The following is a 21491-nucleotide window of genomic DNA, read 5'->3' as shown; positions in this document are numbered from 1 at the left end:
GAGAGAGAGAGAGAGAGAGAGAGAGAGAGAGAGAGAGAGAGAGAGAGAGAGAGAGAGAATAAACTAGGTTAAAGGCTGTATGTCTGTGTTTTAAAATAATACACAGAGCTGCAAGGGTAAAACTGACCCTGTGTGTTGAGTTGATTTCTCTAGAAAGCTGCTAGTCCTCTTAACTGTTCTTTGGGAAATCATAGGTTTTAGAAATGCCGTTTTTTGGAAAGATTAGTTCTTAGCCTTTCTTGATACTAAATAAAATTGCTATATAAATACTTGGGCTAAATTTTCCTGAAGAGAATAAGAAAACCCAAAGAATGCACACACCTCTGAGAAATGCTCACACTGCATAAGCGAAAAAGATACAAGACGCGACAAAATGTACGCTAAAATCACAACTACGAACTAACTAAAAAAACAAGCAAGCACTGCACATGCATGTACACACATGCACACGTGCAAACAGGTGAAGAGGACAGGGTCCAAAATGACCACAGGAATTGACTACGGGTGGCAATATGTTTTGAGACCTTTTTTCTACTTTTCTATATTTTCTGATTTACGTGTTAAGGGCATAAACTGCTTTTAAAAAGCATAATGCTTCAAAATTCAAGAAGGCTATATACAGGTTTCAATGTTAATAACAATGTTCCCAAGAGGTCTGCAGGCGTCACGTGACGGTCATCCTGCCCATCGTCTCAGCCTTCTGCAGCGATGGCTTCTAGGACCAGCCGCTTCCCAGACAGAGCCAGCAGTCCCAGATCACACAGCCTGAGGCCACGGGGCGGGCGGGCCAGGAGCTCTAGCCCTACAGCCCGGGCTCTGAACTGCTTTGCCGCACTACTCTGCCATAAGGGCAGGGATGCTGGGGCTGAGAAGTCTCTCTACCATAGGCCCCACACTCCTGACCAGCTGCAGTGAGGCCCACAGGAGGCAGCACTGGCGGCTGACTGCCCTGCTGCAGGACCCGACACGTCCTCATCCGTCTGCTACAAACGTGGCAGGTGTGGGATGGCTTCCACCGTGGACACACGAAGGCGTACACAACAATGGGTTTCATCACCCACAGGGACGCACTCTCTCACTTATAGCCCAAGGGAGAGCTGGCACAAGAGTGGGCTCTCGGTCAAAGCTCAGCTTAACTGTTCCTGGGCACAGCTCCAGTTGTGGAGATGGAATCATCAGCCCCGCTGACAGCCGGTCAAGTGCAGCTTCACGGTCACGTTCTTAACGAGGCGCATGGTCTGCAGCCAGCCGGAGAACAGGCCCGAGCCACTCCACCCTCTCCCACCTACCCAGGTGCTTGCTCACCTGGCGATGGGGGTCTTGGCCCAAACACAAAGTCACCGAGCCAGTACCAGTCCAGGGTTGGAAATATACACAAGTTATTCCAATTCCCCGGGGGAGGGGGACGGTGAAGTTTAACAAGAAAAATGATATGGTAATGAGGAGTACTGAAACCAGCTTACTTTAGACTGAGATCAACATAAAATTTTCATGTTCAAAAAAAAGAGTGCTATTTATTTCAAAGTGAACACTATGAGATTCCAAAAGGCCCCAAATGTATTATTACCATTATTTCAGGCAACACCCCACTTGACCGTTATCACCTGCAATGAAGTGCTCACTTTTTAAAGCATGTTTACAAGGGGACAGGGGACCCCTAGAGAATGCCAGGAAGGACGCCAATCTCCGGCCAAATCTGGCAGGGCACGTGAAGCGAGTGGGCCAGGCAGATGAGCCCTCCACTTTGTTGCCACTGTAAAACCCACACCTTCCATTTATCCTCAGATACGCCTGTGGGGCAGAAAAGGCTGGCAGTCCTGCAGCAGGAAGGTGGGAGCAGAGGCTCAGAGGTGGGGGGATGGGCCTGAGCTCATGTATCTCGGCCAAACAGATAAGGGGAAAGGATGAACCCCAGGTGCTCAGGCCAGGGTTCTATCCAACCACTGGCTTGATGACCTTTTTCCCTTATAAACATTACGCAAGTGATGCATATTAAAATGTAGGAAAGTTATAAAAGGCAGATAAACAAAAAGACACAAAATCCTAAAGATCACTCCTAATCCCACCCCAGGTAACAACTGTGGAACATTCTGGTCTAGATTCTAAACAGCTTCCATTCCCTGGATACTTACAGGGCATCGCTGGGTCCAGGGCACTGGGGTTAGAGGGAGAGACGAGACTGCCTGACGGGAGCTTTGCCCTTGGAGCACAAATAGGTCATCATCTGACCCGAACTGGAATCATACTTGACAATGTACTTCCCAACTAACCGGTAGCACCATGAACGCCACAACCTCAACAGACGGAAATCGGCAGCAGCACCTTAGTGGCTACGATCATCCCATCTTACGGACACACCACATCTTGGTAAACAATTTCCATATGGTATGACACTGGGAACAACAGACACAACTGTGACAGATCACCCTCTCTGGCACCTGTCTGCAAGTCTCCTTAGGGCAAGTTCCTAGGATTAAAACGGAGCTGTCAAATAGTAAATATCTTATTAAAGAGCTTCTTTAAAAAAAAAAAAAAAGGTTTATTTTGGGAGAAAGAGAGCGGGAGCAGGGGAGGGCAGTGTGGAACCTGACACGGGACGGGGCTCAAACCCATGAACCGTGAGATCAGGAACCTGAGCTGAAATCAAGAGTTGGACGCTTAACCGCCTGAGCCACCCAGGAGTCCCTAAAAAGCTTCTGAGGCAAACTGCCACATACATAAAAGTTAGCAGAATTTACAGTCCCACCTAGAGACGGAAAATGTCTATTTGCTACTAACTGCAATACAAGATCTTAAACTAAAGTCCCTACCAATTTCATCAATTTAAAAAACTATAATCAATTAATATTCGTTCCTTACACTACACATAAGAGTATGTATTTCAGCACTGCTTGCAACAGTGAATATTTTAAACAACAACCATGAGTGTCAATCAGGAATGGTTGAATAAATTATAGATTTCATACTATTTAACACTGCAATTTTACAAAGAACGAAGTAGATCTAACCACACTGTCTTAGAGAGAGGAGCCCGACAAACTGTTAGAGTGAGAAACACATTACAATGGTGAAGCTGTAAATGTGTGTACGTTTGCGTTTACACATACAGGGTAAATACTAACTTTTTACTCGTTAATCATGAGATGTTTTTGAGGGGCGGCAGTGCTGGGAGGAACTATTTACTTCAGATTTCCCTGTGTAATTACTGGTAAACTTCAAATGACTAGAATTTTCATATATTTTGGGAGTAGAGAGAAAATGAGACTTAAGTATTTGGTGGTAGTATCTATTTTTGAATAGGTTTGCAAGCTGGACAGAAGTAATCAAAATAATGTTTTCTCAAGAAAAATGGTTCCCTTCCAGGACCCATGCATGGGGTTAGAAAGGTCACCCCACTACCCTCCCTTAGGCATCTGTCTCTAGCTGTGCCTCTCCTGGCTGACTTAGGATCCCATGTCAGGACAATCTGACCCACCATCACTATCCCATTCTGTTAACAGAATCCCTGTGAATATGTATTTTAATAACTGGGGAGGGTACTCCTTTCTGTACACTGATTAGTGATTTGCACCTCCTTTTTTTGTTAAATGGCTGCTCATATCATATCCTCCATCCATTATTCCACCAGGACTCTCTTCTTTAGTCAAACTATTAATTAAGGATATTAGCCTTTTTAATGGAATTTGTTGTAAATATTTTCCCAGATTCATTTATAATTTAGTTTCAGTGGGCTTTTCATTTATTTTCTAAAATTTTATTCATTTATTTTGGGAAAGAGAGAGCGTACATGCACACACACACGGGAGGAACAGAGACAGAGAATCCCAAGCTGACTCCACACTGCTCAATGTGGAGCCCAATGCAGGGCTCAAACTCAGGAATTGCGAGATCACGACCTGAGCCAAAACTAAGAGTCGGTTACTTAGCTGACTGGAGCCACCCAGACACCCCAAGTGATTTTTTTTTTTTGGTCACCATGGTTTTTGTTAATTAAATCCACCATGGGCCCATAATGAATTTTATTAATAAATTCTCTAATATTTAATCACCCTTGTATTCCTAAAATGATACACATAATGTATTGGTTTTTTATTATTATTATCTGGAACAGCATTTTCCCCAAACCATGTTCCAAAGAGCATTCTTCCAAGATATGTTAATAGATATGTTAATTGTCGTATAGAACTGGACACTAAAGCCTTTTTCTGAAAAGCTTCTCCTGCACATTTGCATTTTAAAAGATCACAAGGAAACTTGCAGGAGAGCAAGATGCCAGGCTTTAGCATACTACTACCTAAACGTATCTGAACTCAGCCTGGGGCTTCCCACAGCTCTGGGGAGGAGCACGTGGATGTGGCTCTGTTATATTAGCTCTGTCAGGATCTGCCATGGAGATCAACTTGGCTGGGAAGTTTCCCCTGCTTCTTAAACTGCCAGAACCACTTAAACGGAGCAGGAATTCTCTCTTCCTTGAAATAAAATAAACTCACTAACTATTGGAGCCCAGAACTTTTTTTTTAGGGATAAAATCCTTTGATGGCACTCTTGACTGCTCCTGTGGCCGGGGACGTACCCAAGGCCACCAGTCCTCCCTTCACTTACTACGAGGTGCTTACTGAACCCCTGCTCTGTGACCGGTGGAGAGCCAGGTCCTGACGGTGCTGCAGTGACCGGCACGGAGCCGCAGCCTTGCCCTCACACAGCTGACATCCCAAGGACGAGAGAAGCTGGCTGGAAACTAAAAGACCTGACAGAAGAAAGGAAAAGCCAGACAGAAGGATGCACAGATACAGCTGAGGAGTTTTCCCATGAACGGAGAAACAAGATGGAGAAACGGAAAGCAGAGGGTTTGGGAGGTGTAAACATTCTAGAAGTTCCAGGAAGAGACAAGCAAGAATGCAGTTAAGGAAAGCATCCACAAAATAATTCAATCATTTCTCACCTGTAAACAGCTGAGATTCCAACAGCAAAAGGCCCCAAGTGCCCAGTGGAAGATGTACACAGAATGAGGGACAGTGGGGAAGGTTTCAGACACAGACAACGAGAAGACCTGCAAATTTCCAGAATTCCTCGTGTGTCCAAGCAGAGTTTTGAAAGGAGGAGACAGAGAGAAGAGTGGCCAAGCACTTCACAGGATGGAGAACAAGCAGGAAGGGGACAAGAGAGAACTGGAGATCAGTTTGGAAGCACTGGCCAAAGGTGAGGCTGGTCGAGGGGAGTGGCGGGGGCGTGACCTGCTGGACAGAGGCAGGAAGACGGGCTGAGGGGAAGCAAAGAATCTGGAACCACTGCAGGGCGTGTGGCTCCATCAGCTGGGTGTGTGTTCGTGGCCCTGCCTGAGAGCAGGATGGCAAGAGAGGGGGGCTGGTTTTGGGGGAAAAGGAGGGAAGCAAACGCTTGACACTTTCTCCCTTTGAAGTCTGAGAAGTCCTGTGTGACAGCGACTGGAGGCCGCAAACCAGGGCTTGGACCTCACAGCTGGTGTTCAGGGGCGTGGCTGCAGGCTCTCACGGAAGTCAAGGGCATCACGGGCTCGCCAGGGCCCCGCACTAGCCGAGGCACCTCAGGGGCAAGGCACACACGCAGGAAGGCGCCTCAGGGCCTGGTTCTGGAGAACCCCGACATTTTGCGGTCAGGGTAAGGAGGAGTCCATTTTTGTTTTTACGCTTTTTTGGAAAACCACACATTTTATTAATTGGTTGTTGTTGTTAAATGTGGGGGCAGGTAGCGCAGCTGGAACTCTTCCTCCCTGGACCGAAACATTTGTCCCTTGGTCTGTGCACTCACTCCCTCCTCTGCTCAATCGGCCTCGCCCAAGTGTGTCCATGCGCTAGTTTCCAAAGAACCAATGTTTGGAGTTTTCACTTCCATTGTTTCACATTTTTTCTATCTGTATTAATTTTTCGTCCCCTGCTTCCATGAGGCTCATTTGAATCCTGTTTTTCTAGTTTCAAAGAGATGAGCTCTTCATGTACTTTGCCTTTAAGACTGTGCGTTTTCGTCGAGAACAACTCTGCGTGACGGGTCAGTTCTTGCCCTCGTGTTCTAATCTTCAGCAGTCGTGAAGTTTCAATTTCCCCTCTGAGTAGGAGTGATTCATAACAACGTTTTTCAATTCCTAGGTGGTCTGGGGGTTCTGTTCACCCTTGTTACTGGTTTCTAACTTTACTGTAGGGTGCCAATTCCAATTTCTCCTTCTTGGAACTTACTGCGTTTCACAGAACATTCTTCCCTGCCTTCTACACGCCCATGCTGGTGTAGGGAACACTGACCAGCCTTCAGTGAAAGGAGAAATGAAGAATAACCCTGGACATTTTCACACCCCTTTATCTGTTAGGCTATTGCTTCTCGGCCTTTTGGCTAAGATCAAGTGAATCTGTAAAACTAGATGGATTATAATTACGCAAGGATGCACTTTAACTTGCACACTGTGTTCTAACACAGACAGACAGAATGAAGTGTTAGGGAGTAAGTTCTGACCAGACTACTTGGGTTCTTACCAGCTCTGCGAACCTGGGCAGCTAACTTTGCATCTCTGTGCCTCTGCTTCTTTTGCTGTTAAATGGGGATAACACCGGTATCTACCTTGATTTACAATATATATGACGAGTGTTTTTGGAAAGCACTAATGCAAGGGCTCAAGAAGTGCTGGCTATTGTTTACGGATTACAGAGTACTTCACAGAGCAAAACAAAAACAACTGGAAACTCCTTTCTGTTATTACATACTTTGTTTTGGGAATTTTGCTGGTTGGCAAATGCCAGGCTTTGAACCATTTCCCTATAACACGATCAGCTCTTACATGTGTTCACCAGGCACACAAAAAGGAAGTGGGTTCCATTTGTGGCATACAAATGGCTCTACTTATCAATCTTCTACTAAACCGAAGTCCTGGATGTCTTTACTGACAACACAAAGGGGTAAGTGACATTTTAGTGAACTTGGAAGTTGTGTGCTGAAGCGCCAGCAATGACTGGCAGGACTCTGGCAAGAGCCACGGCTTCCCCCACAGGTGCAGGAGCCAGCCTGGGGAGCTGTGTGTCTCTTGATGCCAACAGACCCTGGTGCAGCATCTCGGTCTCCTGCCAACCTAGAAGGTTTTTTTGAGTCTCATTGAAAGGATTCGGCTTCTCGGTATTTCCACTCACGTGCACGAGACTTGGCATGACCCTCAGAAGTTAAAAGCTAATGGCATCACCACCTTACACCCCCTTCTTAAAAAGTCTGAAACCTTACAACCCTCCCTTTACAAATCACTGCCACACAGGTCTTAGGAATACCTTGCTGTCACTTCCCAACCTCCGGGTCTGAAACACCCTTCAGTAACTTCCAGGCAAGAAACGAATCAAGTTTAAATTGTCAGACTACTCTTACTTTAGGAAAATAAAAACAAAAAAACCTATCTCTGAAGTTTTAGTGTAAACGCTACAACATGCCGAGAGACTGCCCCAGGTGGCGGGAAGAGGAGGGACGGACAGTGCGCGCTGAGTGGCCCAGAGCACTCACAGCATGGCGATGCCCCAGTGCTTCCCCGCTCTCTCTCCCGCCGCCTGGAACCCAGACAGCCCGATGAGGGCCACCGTGGGCGTGATGGTCAGGGGCCCGATGTACTTCAGCAGAGCCCCGGGCAGGCCTAGAAGGCCGATGACCACTTCTATCAGCGAAGACATGATGATGGCGCCCTGGATCTGCAACGAGAGAAGGCACAAACACGAAGAGTGAGCTGCTTGTAGACCACAGACTCCAAGTGTCCCCTGCAACCACAGTGGACAGTTCTGCTAGGCAGCAACTTATTACCTAACAAGCGTGACACAGCTGGAAAATTCCCGGTGCCCCCAAGAGAGACCAGTGGGGTGAGTGGGGTCTAGCCAACCTACGAGTGACATGGTTGATATAAGAACATTAACAGAAACGGGCAACGGATGATCAGCTACCCTACCTCTCCCGTGGATAAGTGAGAGTTATCGTTTCTGCTCAAGACACACGACATTCAAAACCAGCCTCAGAGGAGCACTGCAGCACAAAGATTCTGGCCTTTAAAAAGCGAGTCTGAGGGACATTTAGGAGACCGTGTTATCGACACAAATTCTAAAGGCATGTCCCTATTGTGGAAGACGGCCATTATCTGTGCCAGCTCTGAACTAATGGTGAAGGATCTTCCAGATGTGGGAAGATCTGGATGAGCTGTCAGCCATTCTTCGTGTCTGAGGCCTCCTGTGCCCTGTCCTGTTCAAGTGCACCACAGCACGAGGGTCCGTAATTCTTTCCCCACGCACAGGTACATGCGGGCAGGAATGAGGAGGGGTGCTGTCCGCAGGCAAGCCTCTGTAGCTCTTTCCAAGGGAGCCGCCTCAGCCCGTTACGCTGGAGCGTGTGAGTGGGCAGGTCTCTGGGTACCTAGGAGCTGAGGGGAGTGAAGGCAAGAAAACTTCTGACAGAAATACCGTCTGGCTGCACAAAGCATTTCTGCGCACTTTATTTTACGGTGGTGCCATCTAAATTTAGTTTCACAACAGAAATAAACAGGTCAGTAGTTGAAAAGGAAAAGGAAGGCTCGGTGCACGTTAACTACAGTGTCTTGGGCACAGCCAACAATGGAGCAGGGAAGAAACACAAAGCAGCCAAAAGCAGACAATGCTCCTCTTTTACCTCACGTATCCGGGGATACCAGATGTGCTCTGTGTGTAACAGCTCTGTTGTTCCATTGGACACTGAAACATCTTGAAAACAAAAACAAAGAACATTTTTTGGAGCAACACTGATGTTTCACAAGCTGTATTCATTTTACTCTTGGTAAGAAGAAATCTCCTCCCTGTTTTAAGTTTTATTTTATATTTATGTAAAATGCCCATCCCTAAAATTCAAGTTACGACAGTATGGCTTATCATACTGAAAGATGTCTTCCCCAGCGCTAAGTGTCACCAAATTTGTTCATCGACTGAGAGCTCCCAGCTTGTCAAAAGCTGACTGAACTGAGGCTGCACGTTGCTAGTGCCGGCCTGACACAAAGACCAACCTTTGCGAGCAGCTAACGGAAACACCCAAAAGCAAGGCTGCCTGACTGAGGTTTTTAAAACCTAGATAAAACAGAGGGCCTTTTCCAGCTCCTGAATCCAATCAGTGGTCACAATCTAACTCCTGGGAGCAAGGGAGGAAGCAAAGGTTAGAAAACTTTGCTCCTAGAATCTAACAGTATTCTGAGAGTACGCCAGGTCTGTCTGATTTTCTTAAACCGGCCCCCCTACCTGATCTTTTCCTGACCTGATCGGGTTATTCAAGGATCTTTGCAATCACTAATGAGGGGGAGGGGAGGTTAAAGTCATTTGCAGAAAACCAAAGCAGCCAGATCCTTAAAAAGCAGAGATGTTTCAGAGAAGGGATGCTGACGCAGCAAAAAGAGTGATTACTGGTGGTTCGTAAAATCCACTGAAAGAAGAGGCAGGAAAATAGCGCAAATGTTCTATTCCATTCCCATATATATCAATTTCATTAGCATAGAGAAATGAGGTCCCTTCTGGTCCTTACTTGCTCTGAGGTTAGGGAGGAACGAGTGGGGAGAGAGAGAGACAGAAACACGATCCACAGACTGGAGTGTTCTAAGCGGTTTGTTGGTCTGTATGTTCTCTGCCCGATTCCAGAAAGGGTTTAACGCTGCCGAGGGCAGCACGTCCAGGCCTCCCGTCTATCGCGTGCGTTAAAGGACCCCAATGACGTATGCGGAAATAACTGCAATTACCTGTGGTGTTACATTTCCATTTATCTAAAGACAGGATGGCTCGAGCAGGGGCCAGAAATGCAAAAGCACTGGCCTGAAACAGGGGTAACCTAAAAGAAACGAGACCAAAACCATGATCACGGCATCAGGAACTACCGAGGTAGTTCACCATTTGACAGCTTAACAGTCTTTTCCATAGACAAACAGCACATGAGTAAATGCAGGCACACTCCAAAGAGTGAGCCCCGGTCTGCAAAGATCTCCTCGGCCACACAGCCAGGGGCCCCGGCTTCTCTGTCTTCCCCTCCCATTGCTCTCCCCACAGACAGCCCCAGCATGGGTCCTCGGGGAGCCCTATGGTCAGGGCCCGCACCTCTACACCAGCCCCTGACATCACCACCTTTCCCCTTGGGGGTGGGGGATGTTGGGCATTTGGGCATCTTGTTTTCCTGCTGAGCTTGTGAGCTCCTTCCTAAATATTGGTGTGTCTTCCACTTTACCACCCTCCTCCTCCTCCTCCCTTTCACATTCTTATTGGTTAGCACAGGAAAAAAAATCTATCTCCCCGTCGCTCCATTTTGTAAGTCAGAAACCGCCCTAAATCCTAGAGGATCGGCATCATAATCATGTTAGTGATCTAGAGCTACTGAGGAAAGGAAAGCTGTACGTTACAAATCACAGTAGACAAAATATTCTGCTTGATCACAAAAAAAGCAGGTGGACTCTCTTAAATCCCCTGCCTACAATCTTCAAACGTCACCAATTATATTCTAGATACTTCATGTTGACTTTCTGAACACCTGACCTATCCAAACTCAAGAGATTTTGCCATTTTATGCAAGTGTACAGCATTTCAGCTACAGTTGTATAAAGGTAGCTTTATGAGCTAACATGAAAACTTGATTTCTGCTTGCTATTTTTAACATTATTTTCAAGGTAGAATAGAAAACCGGCCCTTTCTGTTTACAGGGCTGAGAACTCCCAGATGTCCAGATCCTTCTGAAATACCCCCCAAACAGCCTGGCACCAGCGTCTGGGCCAGTGGCCGGAGAACCCAGCACGCACCTCTCTGTGCTCGGACGGCATGCCCTGACCCAGCCGGAACAGGAAGTGGACTGAGAGAAGGTGCCGCTGGCTGAAGGGGCGGCAGCCATGCTACAAGCCCAGGGCACATACCACCCTGCGCCAGACACGGGGTCAAGATGCTTTTGTTCTTCTGTCCGTTTTAATCATGCAATGCAATCAACCCAGCATAGGCATGGTGCTGGCTTTAGGGCATAGAGGCAGGCTGCACAGTACAGACCAGATGTGTTGCTGGCGTCCACCAACCATCCATTTTTAATTACCTGTCAGAGGGGCCCAGAGCACAGTACCATCAAAAGTGGATGTGGAGGTCACCGAAAGTGGGAACGTACACCACAAGGCAACACTGATTTGCAAACATTCCTGAAGCATAACTTTTCAGAAATGTCTTAAAAGGGCAAAGGGTGACCCACATCTAATCAGGAATGGATGCCTTCTCAAACGGCCCAAATAACATGTTTTACTATCGTCTCAGATTTCAGTGCATCCTAGGGCCACATAACGCGGACTACAGAGATCTCGGCCTAGGAATGTTGCAATGGATCCCACATTGGTGGTTCACTGGGTGGGAGAGGGAAGACTGGCCCTGGGTTCCACTCTGCTCTCGACCTCAGTCTGGGCACCTTTCAGGGCAAACATTTTATGGCTTAACCATGACCACCAGAACCCAGCTGCAAAGAAGCTCACTCATTTCAAACAATCAGGACCCTGAATTCCTTTGAAAGTGGGTGATCATAGAAAATTCCCCCATGTGCAGTCTCAAAGTCTCCTAAGACGGTCTGGGAAGGGGCTGCTCGTGCCGGCTTACATATTCCTGTTCAGCCACATGCACTGCCTGCCACGAGCAGCACTGGCCAGAGAACAAGTGGCCACTGTACAGGACGCAGAAGTGCCCCAGCAGTTAAGGGTGGTCTCCACAACTGGCAGCGTGAACCAGTGGCTTGACAGAAATGTTCTTGGGGAAAGCTGTGGCAAGAGATATTATTTCATCAACTAAGAACTTCCCTAAATACGAAGCCAATTTTCCAAGAAAAAGGTGGAGGACGATAAAGCACTAGATATTGTCATCTGATAAAGTGGCTTTTTCCAGCCCTTCCCCAGTGTGCAGCCAATCAACCCCAGGGCTCTCCTCTCTGCACTTCACTCACGGCCCACAACCTCAGGTCCCTGGGCTCCCCACGTAGATAAGACTGTCTGCTCTTTTATCGTGTCCTGACAGCTGGAAAGGAAACTAATTCAGCGGCACCTTTCTTTACACCAGGAGCCGGCGAACTGATCCGTGAACCAAGTCTGGCACACGATTCCTCTTTGTGACTTAGGTTTTACTAGGACACAGCCACTCCATCCGCCCGTGTCTGCGGCTGCTGTGGGGCTACAATGTGGAGCCCAGAGAACACAACAGAGGCCACAGACCCAAAATATTTGTTGCTTGTCCCTTTACAGGAAAAGTTTGCCAACCCTGTCTATAGGGAAAGTTGATCTTAAATATGGAAGAGGCGGTGGGTTTTTGCAGATGAGTTTTTAGGGTTAACGGGATTACTAGAGGTTAGTACGAAAAACTGTGAGCAGACAGACACATGTCGTGACATACTCCCATGTCAGGTTCTAGCCCCAGGATGGAGAGAAACCTAACCAGTCCCAGACAAGACTTCCGTTCTTCAAAACTCTGCTGGAGGCGTCCCACTTCCTCCTCTGAACCCAGAAGACCAGAGCTCCAGGCCCCCGGCTCTTCCTCACCAGCCTCTTCACAGACCCGCTCTCCAGATTCTGGCCTCGGAGCCTCTGCTCTCCGCTCAGTCGTCAACTCTCCTCCAGTGTTCAATATTTATTCATTACGGCACAGAGGAAATACCGCCTCATCCAGGAAATACCCCAGGACCTCCTTTGGATTCGTAATGTGTTCCCTTGACCGCTCAGAGCTTTCTGGCCATGATTTCTGCCGCTCACTCCCCAAGGTGCCAGGAAGCTGCTTCAGGGGTGCTGGTTAAAAATGGAGATTTCTGCATCTCACCCAGTCCTGGTTAGTCAGAGTCTCGGATGAGGCCTCAAATCTGCAGTCTCAACAATCACTTCTGGGTGATGCTGAGGCACCAGGCACCACAAAGATGGACGACCCCCAGGCCAGATGAAGGGATTTACCATCTGCAACGATGGAAAAAGCTACCCCAGGGCAGCTGACAGGTTCCTGCTGTGTGCAGGGAGACAGCTAGCCACGGAGGTGGTGACGCCAACGGGGCAGGACGCCGAGGACGGGCACTGCGCGGGCCGGCACCTCCCGGCACTAAAGGGCAGGAAGCACCACACCACGCATGGAAGGGGCTGGGAAGAGTGCAGGCAGAGAGAAGAGCAGGCACAACCAGAGCCACACAGCAGCCCCTGGAGTCCTCGGAGAACCCGGCCTGGACTGTGGGCGGGGCTGCCGTGCTGAAGGTCAGAGTGGACCAAGGGCACATGCCCCACCTTGTGCCCGCAGGCAAACGCAATCTTGCTCAGAAAGGACCACTTTTGGGGACCTGGGGAAGCTGACCTTAACCCCAAAACGTCAGAAGGCACTCGGGCAGGCTGCAGCCGTACCACCTGTGGTCTGTGCTTCGCGGACTCGCTCATGCTGCAGTGTCCTGTCAGCCCCGGTGACCTGCCAGCCCAGGACAGGTCTCCGCACACCTCAGCCTCGGTGGCTCCCTTCACCGCACCCCAAATGATTTGCCTGTGGACCTGGGCACCTCCCCACGGGGCTGGACCTGCCCTGACTGTAAGAACCGAACCCTTTTACCCACCATCGGTGTGTCCCCAGCACCAACTTTCACTTAGCGATCAATTAATGAATTAAAGGCGCTATTTACAAATGTTATTCTTTGAGAAGAATTTTATTAGACTAAAAATAAGAAGTCTTTCTGCCATGTTGATTTTAACTGCAAATTAGGGAAAGGACCTTTTTTTTTTCCCTCAATGATTAAAAGTACTGGGTAGAGAGAACAGAGTCAAGGGTAGATGAATTTTCCACACAAAACCAGACAACTTCCCCAAGGTCCCAGGGGCTAGCAATCATCCTTGGTGTCATCAGGAGGAAAGTCCTTAAAAAGCTTAAGAGGGCAGGGGCCTAACAGCTGCACCTGAAAGGGAGGAAGTGTGGTCTTCCCAGAATGGAATCATTTCATGAAAATGAATAAAACAAAACAATCCATCGACACAGAAAGTACACTAAGTGCCAAACTGGCTTCCTCGATCTACCAAGAAAGCTATTGAGTTGGTACAAAACCTTTTGTCAAGTAAATATTTACTTGAGTCTAAATGCCAGCATGATTTTAAAACAATGATCTCTAAGAAACATGGCAGGTTTGCCTTCAAGGAGCTATAGTTTCAAAACTGAATCTGCCATCAGGAATGTGTATCCTAAGTGCCTTTAGGGAAAAGCAAAATACAAGATGTCACAAACTCTTAACCGGTAACGTTTTCCTGTTATTTCCCATAGGTATATATGCTCTACCAGCTATCTGGAAAAGTAGCTTGCATTTAAGAATAAACATACCCTCTGCATCATCGTTTTCCCGTATCATACCCGAGGACAGTGATTTAACAATGTTATCTAATATTCAGGCCACATTTATCTAATTGTTTATAAATATACCTGCTCCTGCTCCCCCAAATCCAATCAGAGTTCCTACACTGCATCTGGTGGTCTCGTGTCAGATTCAGAGCCAGGCCAGACACTTCCCGCAAGGACGCTGTCTGAGTGGTGTGAACTTCGAGCATCCCATCAGGAGGCTGCTCCATCAGGCTGTCGCACAAAGTGGGACCTTTTTCCTTTGGTAACTAATAATCTACAGAATGATTCTTAGGCTGCGTGAATATTATATTCCCACTAGCTTATGAATATTCTCACATAGTGGGCTTAAAAATTACAATTTTTCGGGGCGCCTGGGTGGCTTAGTCGGTTAAGCGTCCGACTTTCGCTTAGGTCATGATCTCGCGGTTCGTGGGTTTGAGCCCCGCGTCGGGCTCTGTGCTGACTGCCAGCTCGGAGCCTGGAGCCTGTTTCGGTCTGTGTTTCCCTCCCTCTCTGACCCTCCCCTGCTCACGTTGTCTCTCTCTCTCTCTCTCTCCTTGAAATAAATAAAACATTTAAAAAAAAAAAATTACAATTTTTCAATATGATCATTCCATCCATACTTAATTAGTGGCCTTTTGTAAAGAAGAACTTTCCTTTTAGTCCAACGTTTTCTTTTTTGGACATCACTGTAGATGCATGAATTCCTTTCAAATTCAGTTTGACAACTCACTTCCATGACTATTCCTTTTAATGTACTGTCCCAAACTTGCCCAAAGAACCTGCTCAAGCAGGTTCTCCTTCTTTAGAAGGTTACTCTACCCCCACCCTTTATTCTTTAAGCAGTTCTCGGCTTTCTGACACATAATGCTCCAGGGTCAACGTGCACTCTCCTCAGCCCTGGCCTTGGAGTCAACCACTACTTTAGGAAGCCCAGGTGCATTTTAGTAGAGAATGGGATTTAGAAACTAAGATTGAGCACCAGGTGGGCTCACTGTTACTGGGGTGACATTTAGTTAGTAAACAGAGCTATAATTCATTTTTGAATTGTGGGATCATAATAACACCTAGTTCAGGCCAATACCCCTGGATTACCTTCTTTCTTTCCATATTTGTTCTTGCCTTTTCTTACACTGAGTGTCCTGATTTTCCATCATCATCAACATACCATTCATTCATCTGATCCTAATACATCACACAGTCTGAGAATTACACATCTACGTAATTACATGTCACTATGAACAAGACTACTAAGACTATTAAGATTTCTCTTTATTGTGTGCTTAGAATACACCCCAATCAGGGAACATAAAGTACTGTGTTCTAAAATCTATAAATGAATTCTTTTCTATGTGGTTAGCAATTGACATACAGTTCACCTGTTTCTGTAATTCAAATTTAGGATTCGCTTTTCTTCACCCTTCTCAACTTTTATGTTTTGACTATGTTGAACATTTGCACAGTTTAAAAACCAAACCATATAGAGAGATATACCAGGAAAGTCTCACTCCCATCCCTAACCCCTCTACCCCCTTCCCACCTAACTCACTATAACCATTTTCATTGATTCCTAACGTATACTTATTCCTTCATATATACACCCAGGTACACTTTTTTTTGCAACTTGGTTTTTCAATATATCCTGGAATGTACTCTATACCAGTTTGCAGAGATCTTTCCCATTCTTCCCAGGGCTGCATGCAGCCATACTGTGTGAGGTACAATAGCAGCCAGTCTCCTACAGATGGACATTTCAGTGTTAAATATTTTGCCATTACAAATTATACAGCAAGACATCACTCTTTTGTGTATTATTTTGCATCTCTGAGAGTCTATCTTAAGTAAATTTCTAGAAGTAGGATCGCTGGATCAATGGCAAATGCACATATACTCTAGATACTGTAAAATTCTTCTTTTTATAAAGAACTATTGAACTATTTTTACTCCTGACAGCAATGTATTAAGAATGCCTGTTCTCCCCAAGTCTTGCCACCAGAATGGCTCAAAGTTTTTATTTGCTGTGAATCTGACAAAGGTGAGAAAAGGTATCTCAGGGTCGCTTTAGTTTATATTCTGTTATTACATGCTGACTTACTTCAAATGGAGAAGAATCATTATATAACTCTTCTGTGATCTGTTCATATCTTTTGCTTTCCTATATAATTTCTGGTATCTTTTAAAAATACTTTGATTTTGGGGGTGCCTGGGTAGCTCAGTTGGTTGAGCATCAGACTTCGGCTCAGGTCGTGATTGCGTGGTTCTCAAGTTTGAGGCCTGCATCAGACTCTGTGCTGACAGCTTGGAGCCTGAATCCTGCTTTGGATTCTGTGTCTCCCTGTTTCTCCTTGCTTGTTCTCTCTCCCTCCCTCCCTCTCACAAAAATAAACATTTTTTTAAAAATTAAAATACTTTGTTAAGAGCTCTTTCTATATTAGAAAATGTTAGACTTTATATGTGATACATTATAAACATTTCCTCTAGTTTGCCATTTTTATTTATGGTGTATTTTTCCAATGTAAAGCTTAACATATTTTTAGATTTAAGGTCATCAAATTTATTATGCTTTTATTGTTTCTGGGGTTTAAGTCCTAGTTTAAAAGTCCTTCTCTGCTTCTGGGTTATAAAGGAATTTACCCTTGTTTTATTCTAATACTTCTATAGTTTCATGATTCTTACATTTGGATCTCTAAGCCATTTTTAGTTGACTTAAAATACTAACTAAAGATAAGTATAACCTTTTATCTTCAAGTTCATGCCATTCTGGTTTTATAGGAAAATGCCCAGATAAGATGAACTATTCCAGTCAGCACTTCCAATTACAGAGTCCATCCAGGAGATGCTTGGCTGGAAGCAGCCAACCAGCTCCTCTCCCAAGCCACAGCTCACAGCCAGAGGCTTTGTCCAGACAGAGCACAGAAATTTAGGAGGACTGTTGAATACAATTTTGATAACCTCCTTGTCAAGCATGATAGTGTCAACTAATTCCGGTCAAAGAATCTGTTAGCCTAAACTATCTGAAAAACTGAACTTGTCAACCCCGCCACACACTAAGAGGACTCAGCCAGCCTCCTAGTATCAGAAATACAGAGAAACAGCAGGTCAGATGAAGGGGAGATGAGCTGGCAAAGCTAGTGTTGAAGGAGCTAACGTGAACAGCCTCAGCTGAGCGACGGCTGGTGCTCAGGCCGCAGGAGGAGCTGGATAAAGCACCCCAACCACCTTCTGATGGCCTGAGACAGATTCAGGGGGTCCCTCCTGATCAGGGGATGCTGGCCGTGTGGCCGAGTGTACCCAACCATGTGCTACACACATCAAAGACCTGCTGTTCTGCCAGATGTCCGAGACCTTGCCCACTGCACCCCCTCTGCCTCACCTGCACCCACCTGCCTCCTTCCCTTCCAGAAGGCCCAGAAAAATGAGAGCCAACAGACAGGCACAGACAGGTGCCAGGAATTATCTCATTCAAGGCTCACTAACAATTTCATCACTATTAATTACCATTTTACAGATGATGGAAGGGGGCCCTGAGAGACCAGACAGTTTTTCCAAAGTCACAGGGTTGGAAAACGGTGCAACAGGAGTGAGGCCAGCTCTGAAACCAAGGCTCCCCAATGCAGCTCGTTGGGGGATCAAGGCAAAGCTCCTCCAAAGTCATGACCTCCGGGTTCTCCCTAGTTCTCAGTTCTGTAATGTACTACTTGAAATTTGAGTTAAATGGATGGTAATTTTTTACGGGGGGGGAGGGGGGGAATCTGTAGCCTGCTACTATGTATCTGTGTAATGTGACAGAATATGAAAGCACTGTGGTAATTGTGGCATAAATGCTCACCCTGAATCAACCATGCCTCTGGCTGGCCCCATCTTCCAATCTACAACAGATAAGGGAGATTGTGGGAAAAAATCTAATCAAATACCACCCCAAAGACACAATCAGACAAATTCAGACCACTGGATGCTCAATACGAACACTGGCCTGGGCACTTTAGGAAGACAATGTTATGCAGGAAGGAGGGGAGGACAGTTTATGAGTAAGACCAAAGAAACACATAAAACAGATGTGCCACATGACCTTGACTGCATCCAGGTTCAAGGAGGTGAACGGACTAGCTATGGAAGGTATTTTAGTGACAACCTGAGAAATTAAATAGACTGCACGTTAGATGGTATGGTGGAATGACAATGTTCTCAGGTGTGGTAAATGGTTACCCGGGGGACCCTCATTCCTAGGAGAGCATTCAGGGGTGAGTTGACATGCTGCCTACAACTCTACTTCCAAGTGGTTAAAAAAACTTCATGTACACCCCCAATAAGTAAACAGAAGGAGAATGCGGGAGAAATCCCAATCTCCCTCACCCTTAATCTAATCCCTGCTTCCTGCCATCCTTGCTAGTTTTATGAACAGTGAAGAGTTCAAAGCCCCAGACTGGAGACCCAGGAGCAGCCTGAAGCCGCCCATGCTCAGTGAGCACATATCTCGTACAGGCCCCAAGAACCCAGGCAGGTGAGAGACAAGGGAGCTCCCTCCTCAGGGGGGACGATCAGTTAGAGAAAAGGTTGCTGCACCAGCTACCATGACTCTCTGGGCCCAAACCCTACCCTCTCTCAGCAAAGTAAGATTTTGAGAGCCTGCAACAGGCCTGTGAATGCCAGGAGGCTCCTATGGGGGGTGAGGGGGCATCCTACCTACAGTCTTTTCTTTTATGGGAGAGCTCAGAGTGGGGCCTCCAAGAAGCACCTGGGGCAAAAGGCTGAAGGTAACCCCGGAGCACAGCAGCTGTCACACCAAGGGGAAGGTCAACATGGCAGATGAGGGGCAGGGACCAGGGCCCCCCATTCCCCTCAGCTCTGCACTGACTGGTGTGAGGGGCGAGGACTCTGAGAAGTGCAGAGCTGGACCGAGACTGGACCTCTGTTTTAAGTGGCGGCAGCAGCCAATGCATCAGCTGAGTTCTCCCCCTCAAACCTTCAGAGCATTCGGGGGATGGGGTCTGAACAGACTTGCCTCGATCTCTCAGGATTTCAAAGCTTTGCACTAATTCTTAGAACAAGTCTGAGGAGCTCCCAGGATTGACATCACAAACTAACCAATGAAGACCTTGTTGAATGCAAAGGGCAGGCAGTCGAGGTCAAAGGGCAGGAGGAAGAAGGGGGGAAGAGGGGAAGGAGGTGGTAGCAGCCAAGGCAGAACTGCCATCCCCAGCAGGCATAGGCTTGGGGAAGCACTAAAGCCACAGAGTCACACGAGTCAGGGGTTGAGACCCACGACTGCCATTTCAAAACAATCACAACCCTGGGGGAAAGGAAACCACTGCGTGTGTCAGGGGAGGTGTGCAGTGAAGGGAGGAGGGTCTGCAGCACACGTGGTGTGGCTTCAGCCAAACTGGTGTTTGGGGGAGGGGGGAATGGGACAAGTCCCCCAAAGGAGCTTTCATGAAGCGGCATCTGAAAGCTGGCACTCCAGGCTCATGCCCAAAGGCACGCATCTGCTTCACCTTCTGTTTCCCTTCCAATTCCGGTTACTTTTATGGAATGAAACAGGTTTCCAAGAAGTGCACTCCACCCCTCACCAGGGTGCCCGTGTGAAACAAGGAGGAATAACCTGGTCGCAGCCCAAAGGTCAGGGGTGTTGACACTTTCCTCCCTCTTCTGCTCTAGACCCCAGCTTCCTCACAGGAAAGGTCCACTCTTCTCAAGTATGAACAACAGTTGGCGTTTAAGCCCCCGCATCCACTGCAACCAAGGCAGTGGGGCATCAGGTAATCGGTGTGCAGTGGGCAAATAGGCAAAGAAGTGTACGCAACTCAAGCACTACAGGGTCTGAGAACAGGTCCTAGAAATTGGGAACGCTGAACATGAAACGCTGTCCTGCTGCTGCTCTAAGCCCAAGGAGGTGGGCACTAAACTGCAAGCACACGTGCATACACACACGGATGCACACGTGCACACGCATGCACAGGCCACCTATGATCCTTACAGCTATGACACCAGGAACAAGCCCCGCTCCTGGCTCTGTCAGCCCTCCCCTCCTGCGCTGTCCCTCCCTGGCCATCCCCTCTGCCCCAGCTGCTTTCTGTATTTATATGATCCTGCTGTGATCGGGAAGTAAAACACATAAGTCTGTTAAGATAACTCACAGCCTATGCTGAGGGGCCACATTAGCACCCAGAACTAAAAGAGCTTTCATATGATTCATACTCCACAACTTCTCAAGCCTACTTTAGAAAGCTTATAATAATATACAAAAGCAGAATAATGGCAAAACGTCCTCTACAGGCCACCTTGAGAAGAGCCACCACTCATTTTCACAAAAGGAATCAGCCGGGGAGGTCACCTGCTCAAGGTCAGAGGGCTGAGTAGGTCCCTATAACTTCTTGTGCTCGCTGAACTCCCCCATGTGTGAAGGGAAATGAAAGCATTCTTTGCCACATGGCTTCAGCTAATGCTCTACATGGGGTACTTTCGGTTCTCACTTCCAATGGGATTATAGTTCATCATTATAATATCCCAAAACTTGTTTTTTAAAAATACATCAATTACTTTATTAGTTGCAACCCAAAATTAGGTTTCCTTGAAACAGTAATATTTGACTTTTAATAGTATTCATCCATTACAGCAATATCACTGCACTGCCAAACCATATGCAATTAAATGCCTGACTGGTGCATCCCAACTCGATGTGAACCAGCACTGGCAACATGGCCAGCTCTGGCAGCACCAACCTGGTGGGCCTCTGGAACAGACCCAGGGATGCTCACCCCTGCCCCATCCTGAGTGTCCGGTACTGTGGATGGGTCCTCACTCTGAGGTCTGACCGCCAGCCCTGCTCTGCTGGCAACACTGGAGGAGGGGGCGTGGAGGGGAGGCAGTTGGGTATCTGGCCACTCGGGATTTCTGCTCTTCTCCCATTCAACCTACGGGAAACTGGGCAAGGACCAGGAGGTGGTTCTGCTAGAGACGGGTGCCCTGCCCTTTAGAGCCCAGTGGAAGGAGGGAAGAGGGCGTTGGAGAAGTTAGAGCTCTAATGGGAAGGTGGTGGGGGCGGAAAGGAGATGCAGGAACTGCAGGGAGATGGGAGGGACACATGAATATATAGGTGCAGCAAACAAACCCCAGAAGTGGTGACCAGCCAAGGAGGGAAGATCCCCT

General features: G+C 47.2%; 1 protein-coding gene across 1 annotated transcript in view; it reads right to left on the bottom strand.

The window, feature by feature from the left end:
* Positions 1 to 21491, bottom strand: part of SLC23A2 (solute carrier family 23 member 2) — a 116142-nt gene that overhangs the window by 17917 nt on the left and 76734 nt on the right. Inside the window, exons 8-10 of the mRNA XM_077766914.1 lie at positions 9737 to 9825; positions 8650 to 8720; positions 7507 to 7688 (exon numbers count right to left, since the gene is read on the bottom strand). Of these exons, the coding sequence (XP_077623040.1) occupies positions 7507 to 7688; positions 8650 to 8720; positions 9737 to 9825 (342 nt within the window). The remainder of the gene's footprint in view (positions 1 to 7506; positions 7689 to 8649; positions 8721 to 9736; positions 9826 to 21491) is intronic.

Source organism: Crocuta crocuta, unplaced genomic scaffold (genome assembly GCF_008692635.1).
Source record: "Crocuta crocuta isolate KB4526 unplaced genomic scaffold, BGI_CrCroc_1.0 scaffold15, whole genome shotgun sequence".
NCBI lineage: Eukaryota > Metazoa > Chordata > Mammalia > Carnivora > Hyaenidae > Crocuta > Crocuta crocuta.
The sequence above is the reverse complement of the archived record's forward strand: the minus strand, read 5'-3'. Positions and strand labels throughout refer to the sequence as shown.